Here is a 13222-nt window from a genome sequence, read left to right as displayed (position 1 = left end):
CCCAGCACAAGCCTTCCAACACCCGCTCTGCTGGGCTATTGCAGCCACTACGAATCCCCACTCGACCTTGGTCTCACATCTCTCTCGATTTTGTTACTGGACTACCCAATTCTGAAGGTAATACCACCATTCTCACTGTGGTCGACAGGTTTTCTAAGATGGCTCACTTCATCCCTCTTGCTAAGTTGCCTACAGTTAAGGAGACTGCTGAGGTTTTGATGTCTGAAGTGTTCAGGATTCATGGTTTTCCAGCTGACGTGTCTGATAGGGGTCCGCAGTTTATTTCCCAATTTTGGAAGGCATTTTGTTCCCTGTTAGGAGCATCTACCAGTCTCTCATCAGGTTACCATCCTCAAACCAACGGCCAGTCTGAACGGCTAAATCAGGAATTAGAGACTGGCCTGCGCATCCTGGCTTCAAGGTGTCCTTCTTCCCCCTGCTCCTCGGATTATTGATGGTGAACCAGTCTACACAGTTAAGAAGCTGCTGGCTGTGAGGCAACGGGGTCGTGGACGTCAGTTCCTGGTTGACTGGGAGGGTTTTGGCCCTGAAGAGAGATCATGGGAGCCAGCCAGTAACATTCTGGACAAATCCCTCATTCGAGACTTTTATGATCAGCATCCAGACACTCTAGGTCCGTCTGGAGCCGGACTTAGTGGGAGGGGTAATGTCAGGGGCAGTCCTGATTAGATCAATGTCACTTTTATTACCTTGTCTTTTCACTTCTTTTCATTTTGGTACTCATTTCCTCTCTCGTTTTAGGCAGCTTCACTTCCTGAGTTCCTTCCTGCAATCAGGATCTGCCACAACCTAATGCAATTCACCTGGTGTATGTGCTCCTCTTTTGTTTGTTAGAGTATTTAGTTCCCACCCTTGCAGATTCCCTTTGCCAGTTCGTCTTAGTCTTTTGAGCTTAGCGTTCCAGCCTTTTTGCCTGTTAGATTTAGCTTTCTTGTGTTTTGACCCCTGCTTGGATTTTGACCTGCTTTGCCTCTGCTTTTTGATACTTCTGTTTTTGTTGGATTTTCTGTTGTTCAACCCTGGACTGAATTAAAAGAACTTTGAGTTTTAATCACTGTGTCAGGTCTTGCGTTTAAGTCCTTCATTTCTGAGCCTTGTGACACACGCCAAGCAAATGTGGAGAGGAAGCAAAAGCCTGACTGGAGATTTGAGAAGACATAGACGATATCACAAAAAGAATAGAAGCACTGATTAATGAAAACTTTCTATGTTAGAGTAGGTCAGTGCTTCCCAACCGGAGGTACTCGTACCCCTAGTGTTCCGGGAATGCATTGTAAGGGGTACATGAAAATATATTACTTCTTAGGTAGTAAAATAATATAGGGGTGGGATCTGTTTTGCTTTGTAAGGCCCCAATTGAAAAGTTAAACAAGCTTTTATCAACAAAAAAAGTTTTCTTTTGTTTTTTGTTTTTTTTATGTTCGAGTTCAGCTTTGACACACACCAAAACAAGGCAGAGGAACAGACTGGATTCAAACAATTATTTTGCTTATCGATTAATCTGTCAATAATTTTTTGGATTAACAATCAGACAGCCAAAGGTTCCATAAAGAAGATTGTTTTACAATATTAAACCAGGTGAAACCAAAACGTTTCCCCTTGCAGAGTTATGGGATAGAGCATATTGACAGACAAAAAAGTTTTGTAATCTTGCATGCAAAATGTTTATACATTTTGTTTTTTACACTTTTTGTTATCTAATTACTGCTCTAAGTCGGTCGCTCTGTCGCTCTGTCAGCTAAAGGCAAGTTTTAAAGTCTCTATAATCCAATTAAAGATTAACCACTTATTAATCACAACTTACTTTTTTTTTACGAGAATAAAATCTTGTAATATTACAACTTTATTCTCATAATTTTATGACTTCATTCTCGTAATGTTACAACCTTATTACATTTGATCACTGCATCATTTTATGGAATGAATGTTTATTTAATGTCTGGAAAGCTATACTTAACGACATTTCGTTTTGTTTAAACTCTGTGTATACTAAATGAAAATTAAAGTTGTCACGTTACGACTTTATTCTCGTAATTCTATTACTTATTTTAATTTTGAAATAAAATAATACTAATACTCCGTCGTAACAATTGCACAGTCAGGGCTGAGTTACTGGAAAAGCTCCGCCCATTCCAGGCGCACCGTAACAGAAACAGAGCGCTTCCGGTCAGAGGCGTATTTATGTTTTTTAAAGAGCTGCAGTTCAGCTCCGACGTTAGTCTATGCTGAAGAGACACTCTGAACCTAACTCCAATATCTTCGTCTGAAGGATTTGTTCTCAGTGGTGAGCTCTCGTCTCTTCTGTTATTCATTTAGTGCAGCGCTATCCGCAGGCTGGCAATGGGAAGAATAAACAGTTGGCGAGTGGCGTAAAAGCTGGCGTATTATTCTGCGTGTTGAAATTCCGGAACAAACTGTACAAAATATTCTGCGTTTTCTTTCAGTAAAGTACATCTCACGTGCTACATGCTCATGCCTTATACAGATAGAAGTTATTCTCTCTTTATTATTATTTTTTTTTAATGCTTGATCATTTAAGTTAATAGTTAGAAACTATTCTCTGGTAGGCCTAATTGTTATAAAATATTAATCTTAAATCAACAACAGTGGTTTGGGCGCTCCTTCAGTTTCACACGTTTGGGTCATTTTTTTAAAATGTAATTTTATTATAATATATATATTTTTTTGTCGTGTTTTCCCCCTTACAGCTGAACTTTGTTTTTTTGCCCTAAGCGCAATGAGAGTGAATCAGCTTTCTTGCATCCAGCTGAGGGCTTGTCATAGAAGGGCGGTGCTGCATACTCCAACTGGGCTGGCCTGTGTTATAGATTCTTTACTGATCCCACTCTTTTCTTGTCACTTTTTTCAGCAAACACTGAAATGTCCAGTTAATGCGCAGTGTGGGTAAAAGGTCAACAGAAAATGAGTGTGGGGGAAATGCAACAAAATTAATAAAGGCTTTAAAAAACCTTCTCTCCAAAATGTGAAACTAATTCAAGAAATTGTGTATATTTGGAGAAAAAGAACAAAGAAAAGGCTGTTAAAAGCATTCTATCTCTGCACTCTCATAAACAATTATAGCTGCTTTGTTCCCGGTACTTAGAGATTCACTTCCACACAGAAAGCCCATATTCTTATCTTCAGCTACCACAGTATACATGTCAGATTAAATAATACTACCTATATTTCAGCGATAGTATCAAGGTGTTACTTTATTGTATCTCCCATACTATATCCGTTGGTTGTGCTGTTTTTTTTTTACATCTCTCTTTGCAGATGATGATCTCCCTTTTATCTCCTCATTTTTTCATCTTTTCTCCTTTTTCTTGTTTTTCCTTCCCTGTTCTACTTACATTGCAGTGTCCATACAATCTGTTATACTCCCTGCAGGAATTATAATAAAGATATATTTATATGCATAAATCAAGTGGAACACTATGGCGATTGCTGTACTGCTCCACTTGTGAAAGCAAAAAGCTGTTGGGCTCTCTTTTTGGCATCAAGACAATTATTCCTATTGCCACATTGCAAGACAGGACACTGTAAAAGTAAAATCTATCTATCTATCTATCTATCTATCTATCTATCTATCTATCTATCTATCTATCTATCTGAATGTTTTGGCATAAACTTACAGTTAATCATTCATACTTTTCAATCTCAGTAAAATAAGTGTCAGGCACTTAATAGTACAAAAATGCAGATTTGGATTAGATGCAACTAATTTATTAATCTGTTGATTATTTTTTCGATTAATCGATTAGTAATTGGACAGCCATAGGATCTTTAAATAAGACTTTTTACGAAATCAAACCAGGTGAGGAGTTGTGGATAGAGTATATTGACAGATTAAAAAGTTTTTTTTATCTAAAATGCAACATGTTTTACATATTTTTTTCACGATTTTGGTATAATTACTGCTCTAAGTGGGTTTCTCTGTCAGTTAAAGGCAAGCTTTAGAGTCTCTACATTCCATTTAACGATTAATCGATTACTAAATTAGCTGATGATTATTTCAACATTTGATTAATCATGATTAATCAAATTAATTGTTTCAGCCCTACGTTCAATAGCAGATTGATTAGGATCCATGTAGATCATTTTGGGGGAATAATCTCTATTTGATGAGTATGCATCACAGACATTTTTGTCCATCTGAAATACAATTTTGTCCAGACCTAATGCTTATGAGGTGGCATAAGCATAACAAAACCAGCTAAAATCTAAACCTCTTTAAACTAATTTCAAAGCATAAACTATTACATTCATGTTTAGGAGCACATCATAAGTAAACAGCTGCACCGAAATAATAAAAGTTAAGCTTAAATTAATCAGTAGCAACAAATAAATCAGACTTACAAACTGCCTAGAGACAATAAAGGGATCTTGCGTTTATGTACCATTCTAAACAACTTCTCATAAGTTAGTTTAAATTCACCTATATCATTCTGTGGTGCCATATTCTTTTTGAAATTGAGTTCTGATTTAACCTAAACCTTGAACAAGCTTTGGAATGCTCCTCTGATTCATTGGTAAACCAGTATTTCAGTTCTAGAACAGCCTCCCACTCCTTTTTGTTTTTTTTAGACTTTCTCCTGTCATCTTTCATGTCATCAAAGCCTTAAGGGTGTAGATTTCGACACAACTCGTAGCTTTGGCTTTAATTTAGTGGAGCAATATTTTATTGAAGAGTTTCAAATACCTGGGTGTTCACATCAACAATAAACTGGACTGGACTCATAACACTGATGCTCTGTATAAAAAGGGCCAGAGCCGCCTCCACCTCCTGAGGAGGCTGAGGGCCTTTGGAGTCAGCAGGCCCCTCCTTAAAACCTTCTATGACTCTGTGGTGGCCTCAGCCCTCCTCTACGCTGTTGTCTGCTGGGCCCCAGGCAGCTCAGAGCGGGACAGAAAGAGACTAAATAAGCTGGTGAGGAAGGCCACTTCTGTCCTGGGCTGCCCTCTGGACTCAGTAGAGGAAGTAGCTGAAAGGAGGATGCTGTCCAAACTCACCTCCATCATGGACAACACCTCTCACCCCCTGCACCAGACTGTAGAGGAGCTGAGCAGCTCTTTTAGTGAAAGACTTAGACACCCTGTCTGTAAGAAGGAGCGCTACCGCAGGTCATTCATTCCTGCTGCCACCAGACTCTATAACACTGCACTATAACCACAATAACTCCTGTAACAACCACTGTGCAACTATATTATAGTTTTTTATTTATTAACTGTGCAATATTGTGTGCAATATGCAATATGCTTCTTTTTTTATTTATTTATTTTTCTTTTTTTTTTATTCCTAATGCACCTTTTCCACCTTGTTTGCACCTTCTTTAAGTACTATGCCAATATGTGACCAGTGAATTTCTCCGCTGTGAGATCAATAAAGCTCATCTAATCTAAAAGTGTAAGCTTTGTACTTTCAAAGTAATTTGTCATCATGCACAAAAAAACTAATTTTAACCATAGAAAATGGTTTTAGATTAGTCTTCTTATTTGATCTTAATCTTTTTTAATGATATTGTACAAAGTAGTTGCCTACTTTTCAAAACTTTACCTTTTTTGTTTTCCTTTTTGTCCTGTAGGCACAATGGAGAACCGCTGTGGTCTGCTAACCAACACAAAGGAGCCAGGTACACAGCTGTTAAGATCTGGTTGTTTGGTTTCTTCTCAATAATAGTTTATCACTTTGTTAAATAGGTACACTCTTCTGTGTATAAAATATATTTCATCTGCAAAAAAAAGACATTTTAGAACTTTGTGTGGTTTTTATACATGACCATTATACATTGTCACTTTAGTTCCTTTGAAGAGCATTGAAGTGCAGCTGGAGGTGAAAGACCATGTGGCTACAGTTGTTTCTACTCTGAACTATGAGAACAAGGAGGATAAACCAATAGAGGCTGTGTTTGTCTTCCCTCTGCCTGGAGATGCTGCTGTGTGTCATTTCAGTGCTCAGGTTGGAAAAACACAAATTGTAGCCAAGGTTAAGGAGAAACAGGAGGTGAGTTGGACATAAAGATGCATTTATTAAGGAGATAAAACAATAAAATAAACATGTTTTATGTGGCCTGCAGGCTAAGGAGGAGTATGATGATGCTCTGAGCTCCGGGCAGCAGGCCTTCCTGTTGGAGGAGAGTGAGGAGAGTCCAGATATCTTCTCTCTGAAGGTTGGCAGTCTGCCTCCAGGAGAGAGCGCCTCCATCAGGCTGGAATATGTCACTGAGTTAGCTGTGCAGGCTGATGATGGGCTGAGGTTCTGTCTGCCTGCTGTACTCAACCCTCGATACCAGCCACAGGGTAGCTTTGCCAATATAGACTGATGCAATCTAATGATTTTAACTAAAAACCAGATGAATCTCATGACTTTTTCTCATGGTGTTTCCAGGTAGTGAAAGTCCCAGTGTCCAGGTGACCTCAGTTCCAGCCTCTCTGGTTCCCTACAGTCTGTCCTTTTCTGTCCAAGTGTCCTCTCCTCATGCAATATCTAAAGTAGAGTCCAGTTGTTCCCTGGAACCTCTTCAGTACCTTAACACTGATCAAACTCAGGCCACGGTGGGTAGAGATCTAATGTTACTGCTGGATGTGCTTGTTCCAAACAAGATAAAATGTTTATTTCTAATATTTGTGTTCTTGAACTGCAGGTCAAGTTGGCTGCAGGACACAAGTTTGACAGAGACATTGAACTGCTGATTTATTACAAAGATGCCCACCAGCCCACTGCTGTGGTGGAGGCAGGACAGGCTTCTGCCAAACCTGGTGAGAACAGATTAGTTCATGTGTGATGATTGATGAAATAATGCCTTTTGCACTATGGACTATTGATATTCTATAATATACATTTGTTTTCTTCCAACCTTGAAGAAAAACAATTTCCCTCAAAGTGAAGTCTGACTTCTGAAGGCTGACCAAAGTAGGAAACCTCTCGAGGCTAAAAAATAGATTTTAATTACTTACACATTAGCTAAAAAAAACAAAACAGTTGCAATGTCTTAGCTGATTAGCTATTAAAAGAGCCCCTTTTTCAACTTTGAACTGTCGTCATCCCACTCTGCCTCACATCAGCCCTCCTTAATCACAGAAAGTGGTAGCTTGCTTACAATGGAGGCACAACATGGTTAAGGCAGGATGAGACATCCTTATGTGGTTTCCCCTAATCCACTCATTTTCACAGTATTGAGGGAGATGCTATTCAGACAGCAGAACTTGTGAGGATTACTCAGAGATGCACAAATCAAGAGAAATACCACTTTATTCATGATATTATATAAGGAATAACATTACATGGTTAAAAGTTCAAAATGGTCCATTTTTCATCATGAAGGCCCTTTAATGTGTTACTTATTCTTTAAATGTTGGAAACACAGAGAGAACCCTTTCTGAATTTTCTTTCCCAACATGTTCAGGTTCTCTGATGGGAGATCCAGTGGTGATGGTGAGCTTGTACCCCGAGTTCCCCCAATCTGTGATGTCCTCACTCATCTCATGTGGAGAGTTTGTGTTCTTGGTTGATCGATCTGGAAGCATGGGTTGTCCCATGAATCGAAAAACACCGCAGGAAACTCGCATTAGCAGCGCAAGGGTATTTATTCAAATATTCATGTGATGATTATAACCCTTTCAAAATGATTTCTGTAATAAGTTTGTGATAAAAATATATTTATTTGATGCGTCACTGCCTTCTTTTGAAAAGTAAATCCCCAAATTAATCACTTTTTTGGGGTATCGCTACATAACTACAGAAGAGCAATTCTTCAATAACCTCATGTTTTTTTTAGTATAATCTGTTCAGTTTACTTCTTTTCCTTTTAAATGACATTCTTTTCAAGTTTAACCTACCACTGTCTGCCACAAAAATGATTCACATCCCTAGTTGAAATAAAAAAAAATGTACTGTTCTTGACATTTTCTTTCTCTAGGACACTTTGCTGCTTCTTCTGAAAAGCCTACCCATGGGGTGCTACTTCAATATTTACAGTTTTGGATCCAGCTTTGAACACATCTTTCCGTGAGTAAAATCTAATACGCATTTGTCATCACTACTGTTTGAAGGAATAGAAGGTGTTTCATTCTCTCTGTCTTGTTTGGATCTGCTGGCTTTTGCAATGTGTTATTTCTTCTTACTCAATCAACAATCTGTCCATAGCCTGCACATCTATAGCATGGCTTACCACAATCTTCTTTCTTACTTGTGCTTGTCTTGGAGATAATATTCACTTTTAATGTTTTCTGGGATTTCTGTATGGAGACCTCATGAGCTAGTCCCACATCATATGCTGCTCCTAGTGTGAGGTCCTTAGTATATGCTCAACTCAACAAGAGGTCACAAAGCTCCAAACCTTTGACTTTTGGCTTCATTAAACTTGCTATGTACTCACTTACTGTATGGACTTGTCATCTTGCATGTTTCTTGTAATAAACTTATATCTTTCTGCGATAAAATTAGTCTTTGGCACAAAATGGGTTTCCAGCACTGAGAAATCTCCACTATTGTTTGGAACACACCCTCCGGTGCCCCTTCTTATGTAGGGGGAACACCACCCTAGTCTTCCAGTCTAGGTGCAATGTCACCAACGCAATGATGAAGAGTCCTGTCAGCCTCGACAGCCTGACAACATCCAGATTCATTTTAAAAAAGCGGAAAGCAATCCACTATACTTTGTTTCCAAGTTTGAAGACCTTTTGCTTCCCATCGGAAGCTTTTTAAATTAAAAATGTCAGAATTGGAGTTGAGGTTGAAGCTTTATAGAGTGGCCCATAACAAAGTCTTGTATTTCCTGTTCTTCCAGTTCAATTTGCATGTTTAGAACCAGAATCTGTTTCAGAACTGGTGGTCCTTTCCTTCCAGTCAACCTAGAAAAGCTGCCTTATAGACATGTATATGCAGTGGGCAGTGACCAAATTTGCACTTGGTTTAGTGGACCTTTCTATATCTAAATGTAATGTGTATGGTTAGACGTTGGAACAAAGACATTGTCTCTGGACCCAATTCCGTATCAATAAGACTTGCAAAGGTCAGCTGAAAAAGACGTCAGATAGACTTGTCTTTGTGCCATAGAGAGTTAACTTTTTTTTTTTTTTTTATAAGTTTTAATTTAAACATGTCCTGTGTTGTTTTCCATGGCAGTAAGAGCGTGGAATACAATGAGATGACTATGGAGGAGGCTCTGAAGAAGGTTGAAAAGATGGAGGACGATCTTGGAGGAACAGAGATTCTTCAACCTCTCCAACACATTTATAGCCAGCCCTGCATTCCTTCACACCCTCGACAGGTAAATTAACTACACTTAATTGCACCAACAAGATTGCTCTAGCCATTCAACTTTAGCACTTTAACCTAAAGTAACTTCTACTTCACCATTTCATTCAATGTTCATCTTACCAGTTTCCTTTGACGCTCATATATTTCAGAGCTTTTGTTGCTCTTCATCCATGTTAAAAAGATTTGTTCTACTAAAACATCAGAGTTGCACTCCTCTTTGACAGATTATTCTAAAGACTTCTAGGTCCTGTTTAAACCTGACACTGTGTAACATTGTGTTATTTCTCCTCCATCAGCTGTTTGTCTTCACTGATGGAGAGGTGGGAAACACCAAAGAAGTTATTGACCTTGTTAAGAAGAATTCAGGCTCCCACAGGTGGAACCATAAACACATTTGTTGCCAGTCTGGATCATGTTCTCATGTTATATTGAGTTTAAAATCAAATCTTAAATTGCAGATGTTTCTCCTTTGGGATCGGAGAAGGAGCCAGCTCTGCTCTCATCAATGGGATGGCCAAAGAGGGAGGAGGTCATGCTCAGTTCATCACTGGGACTGACAGGATGCAGCCAAAGGTAAGAAAAACATCTGAGTATCAATTCAAATATTATTATGTTACAATAAATCATTTCACAACTATTTTTTAAACCACAGGTGATGCAGTCACTCAAGTTTGCTCTGCAGCCTGCGGTGGGAGATATTTCTGTCTCTTGGGATTTACCAAAGGGAGTGTCGGCCACCATTCTCTCTCCTCCCATTACAACAATCTTTCAGGGTCAGAGGTCACTGATTTATGCTCAACTTACAGGACAGGTAGATTCACTGCTGACTCTCTTGCTCAAGTGTCACTTGTCTTTACTGCTTAGATATGAAATATATCATAAAACGTAGATTTGTTTAAAGTTATTTTTTTCATGTTTTGTGAATTAAATCATTTTTTCAGAGTTCAAAGACAACAGAGGGCAGTGTGACGGTGAAGTTTAGCTTGGCAGGTCATCCCTCAAAGAACCAGCTCCACTTCAACCTAAAACCTGCAGAGGACTCTGGGTAAAACTCCTTCATATTGTTTTTTAAGGCAGAAGTGATATTGTATGAAGGACGGGTGACTTACCACTTGAGCTAGCCAGCCGCATTCAGGCATTATTTATATATGTACGTACATCCATTTTGATGCAGTGCTTAACCACAAAATACATTTGCGGTTACACCCAGTGTCTGTTTGCATGGGGCCTTAATTTTGCTCATGGTGGACTTTAATTTGGGTGATGATAAAATCCTACAGAAGGGTATGATTGGCCTGGTTTCTTTGTTTTTAATCTGCGGTCTTTATTTTTCTACAAAAATCAAGAAAATAGTTTCACCTTCTCCTTAAATAAAACATAGGATAGTCAGAGAAAAAAAATAGTTGATTAGTTACAAATTGAGTTACAAACAAGTTACAAATGACAGATATTTGCAAATGAGAGAATTTAGTTTGTGTTGAAGCAAACTTGTTTGAGCTCTATCTTAAGATCTCTCTCTTTTCCGTCTGCAGGTTAACGGTTCACAGGTTGGCTGCTCGCACCGTGATTTGTTCCCTGGAGTCAGAAAGGAAACCCAATGGACAGCAAAATGAAGAAATAAAAAAAAAGGTGGTGGAGCTCAGTGTCCAATCAGGAGTGAGCAGCTCCTTTACTGCCTTCATTGCTATAAACAAAGATAGCCCAGAGTCTGTTCAAGGACCTCTACAGCGCAGAATTATCCCAACACCTTTCTATGGAGGTGAGTGATATTTTTCAATATATTTTTTCAGCATTTAGCAGGTTAAGATGAAGAAAGTTTCATATTTTGTTCTTAGCATGAATTATAAACAGAAAATTGACCTGAAAGGGGAAGTGAGGTGGGGAGGGCAGGGGTAACCTGACTCCGCCAGATGGATTTGCTCCGCATATCCATCTGGAAACCTTCCATAGAAGTAATTTTGGGAAGGGGCGAAAATACTGGTTAGCTGATTGGCCTATGTTGGTGATAGACGGGCCAAATAAACCAATTAGATCAACGAAGCATATGACGTACTAACAGAGCGACGACGAAAACACAACCACAAGCCAGGCTACTCTTGCCGAAACCAGTCGGGAGAAGAGCAAAAACATCTTTTCCTCTGAGAAAAGCCTCCAGAGCAGTGTTTTGCTCTTCTTTCAGTGAAGAAATACTCTGTAATTCCGATAAAACTTGCTCGATAGCCACGCTAACGCTAGTTTCATCGGCTGAAGCCGCCATGTTCTTTAGACTGAACTGTCGCGCTTCTCGTTGCGTCAGACCTCAACCCGCCTCAAAGCCAATGCTGATTGGACGTTCGTTTTCTTTAACGGAGAGTCTCCAGACTGATCTGCGAGTGAAACCTTGAAAGCTCGCGAGATCAGGATGGTCTCACAAGACTAGGGGAGGGGGTGATCCAGTCAGATTTTCCAGGTTTTATCATTATCATTTATCATATTTTTGTATTTAACCTTTTCACTTTAGTATTATTTTTATGTTTTTTATGTTTTATCAAACTTTTCTTTAAAACACTTTCAGAGATTCTTATATAAAATATGAAATAGATCATGACATTGATTTACATTATACTCACAATTAGCATTGTTACCTCTAACTGCTTGGATTAGAACTTTTCGGTTTTTCAGCTGCTATTATTACACTATGGAGTTATTATTTTCCATTATTGTTTGAAGCAAAGTACACATTATGTAAACTGAAGAAAAAAAATGTAATCCAGAATAATACGTTGCAAAGCTTCATTAAAAAAGGTTTCAGAAGTTACTGCGCCGCTTTCTTAGAATTTCTTGTTTCTTGTTTTACATTTTCTAAGGAAACTACAAAGTTCTTCTTAAAACCTTTTTTGATTAAGAAGCTTTCCAAATATTTTATTTCAACATTAGTTTATTTTTTTTATTGCCATTTATATCCATTTACACACTTAATCATTTGGGATCACCCCCAACACTTATTTTAATTTCATATTTATTGCGTTACTTGGTTTATTAGTTAGTACTAATTTGGAATCTTAAAAGATAGTTTACTACAAAAAACTGTCATAGGACTGGTAGACTTAGTTTGACCAGTGATAAAAGTAGATAAAATTGATTGCAATGAAAATAAAACGTTTTTTTAAATACAGCTATTATTTTTTTTGAGAAATATTATCTTCAATCTGGATTGTGTCTCTTGTTGTATATTAATAAAAATAGAACATTTAGCCAAATTAAGAAATATTCCAAAGTTGCATTAATATGTTTGTAGCTGCTCACAAAAATACAACTGTAATCTTTGCTAATTTAGAAGGTTTCAACAGTCGTCCTCGTGTTCACTGCAACTCACATTGATAAAATCAGACCAGTTCTGGTCTGAATTTAGAGGTCATTAGAGGTGAGACCTAAATTTGATTTGAGTCCATCTAGAGGGTGTTTAGATTGGCATTCAGGTATGTGTTCACAATGTCAGACTAAAAGTGTTATCTCCTCTGATTTAGCGCCCCGGATGAAAGGTTTTTCTTCCGCACGTATGGGTAAGTAAAGCTCTCCTACAGCTTCATCATCCATAGATCACTGCAATTGAAAAACATTATCAATAAATAATTTATTGATAATGTTTTTTCAAATTTATTAAATAATCAATTACCATTAATGATAATTGACACCAAATCTCAAACCATATTTTGCAGATAAGAAATAATCACATAGATTTGCTGCACAGTCACTGTTTGACTGCATGCTTTAATTTCAAACCGTTAGCCAGTTTTTTTCCACAGTATTTTTTATTATTGAGTAAGTAAAACCCTGCTACCATTTCATCAATAAAGGATCAATCAAATTGAAAAACATGATCATTATATAAATGAATCAGTTTCACTACTACTCATAATAATATGAAGTTGTTGTCTCAGGGACCAAATGTTTCATATA

The 13222-nt window shown here is 38.0% G+C and overlaps 1 protein-coding gene across 1 annotated transcript; it reads left to right on the top strand.

The window, feature by feature from the left end:
* Positions 1 to 2151: 2151 nt before the first annotated feature.
* Positions 2152 to 12937, top strand: LOC119775251 (von Willebrand factor A domain-containing protein 5A-like). The gene is made up of 15 exons (XM_038273162.1): positions 2152 to 2305; positions 5607 to 5654; positions 5823 to 6025; positions 6099 to 6321; positions 6410 to 6576; positions 6666 to 6780; positions 7428 to 7603; positions 7941 to 8029; positions 9149 to 9293; positions 9580 to 9659; positions 9742 to 9856; positions 9936 to 10094; positions 10225 to 10328; positions 10816 to 11042; positions 12790 to 12937. Exons 2-15 carry the CDS (start codon positions 5612 to 5614, stop codon positions 12831 to 12833), a joined length of 1890 nt encoding a protein of 629 aa, XP_038129090.1. The 5' UTR covers positions 2152 to 2305; positions 5607 to 5611; the 3' UTR covers positions 12834 to 12937.
* Positions 12938 to 13222: the final 285 nt, after the last annotated feature.

This window comes from Cyprinodon tularosa, unplaced genomic scaffold, assembly GCF_016077235.1.
Source record: "Cyprinodon tularosa strain WSP-4 unplaced genomic scaffold, ASM1607723v1 ctg86, whole genome shotgun sequence".
In the NCBI taxonomy this organism is placed as follows: domain Eukaryota; kingdom Metazoa; phylum Chordata; class Actinopteri; order Cyprinodontiformes; family Cyprinodontidae; genus Cyprinodon; species Cyprinodon tularosa.
Note: the sequence above shows the minus strand (reverse complement) of the source record. Positions and strands in the feature narration are given on the sequence as shown.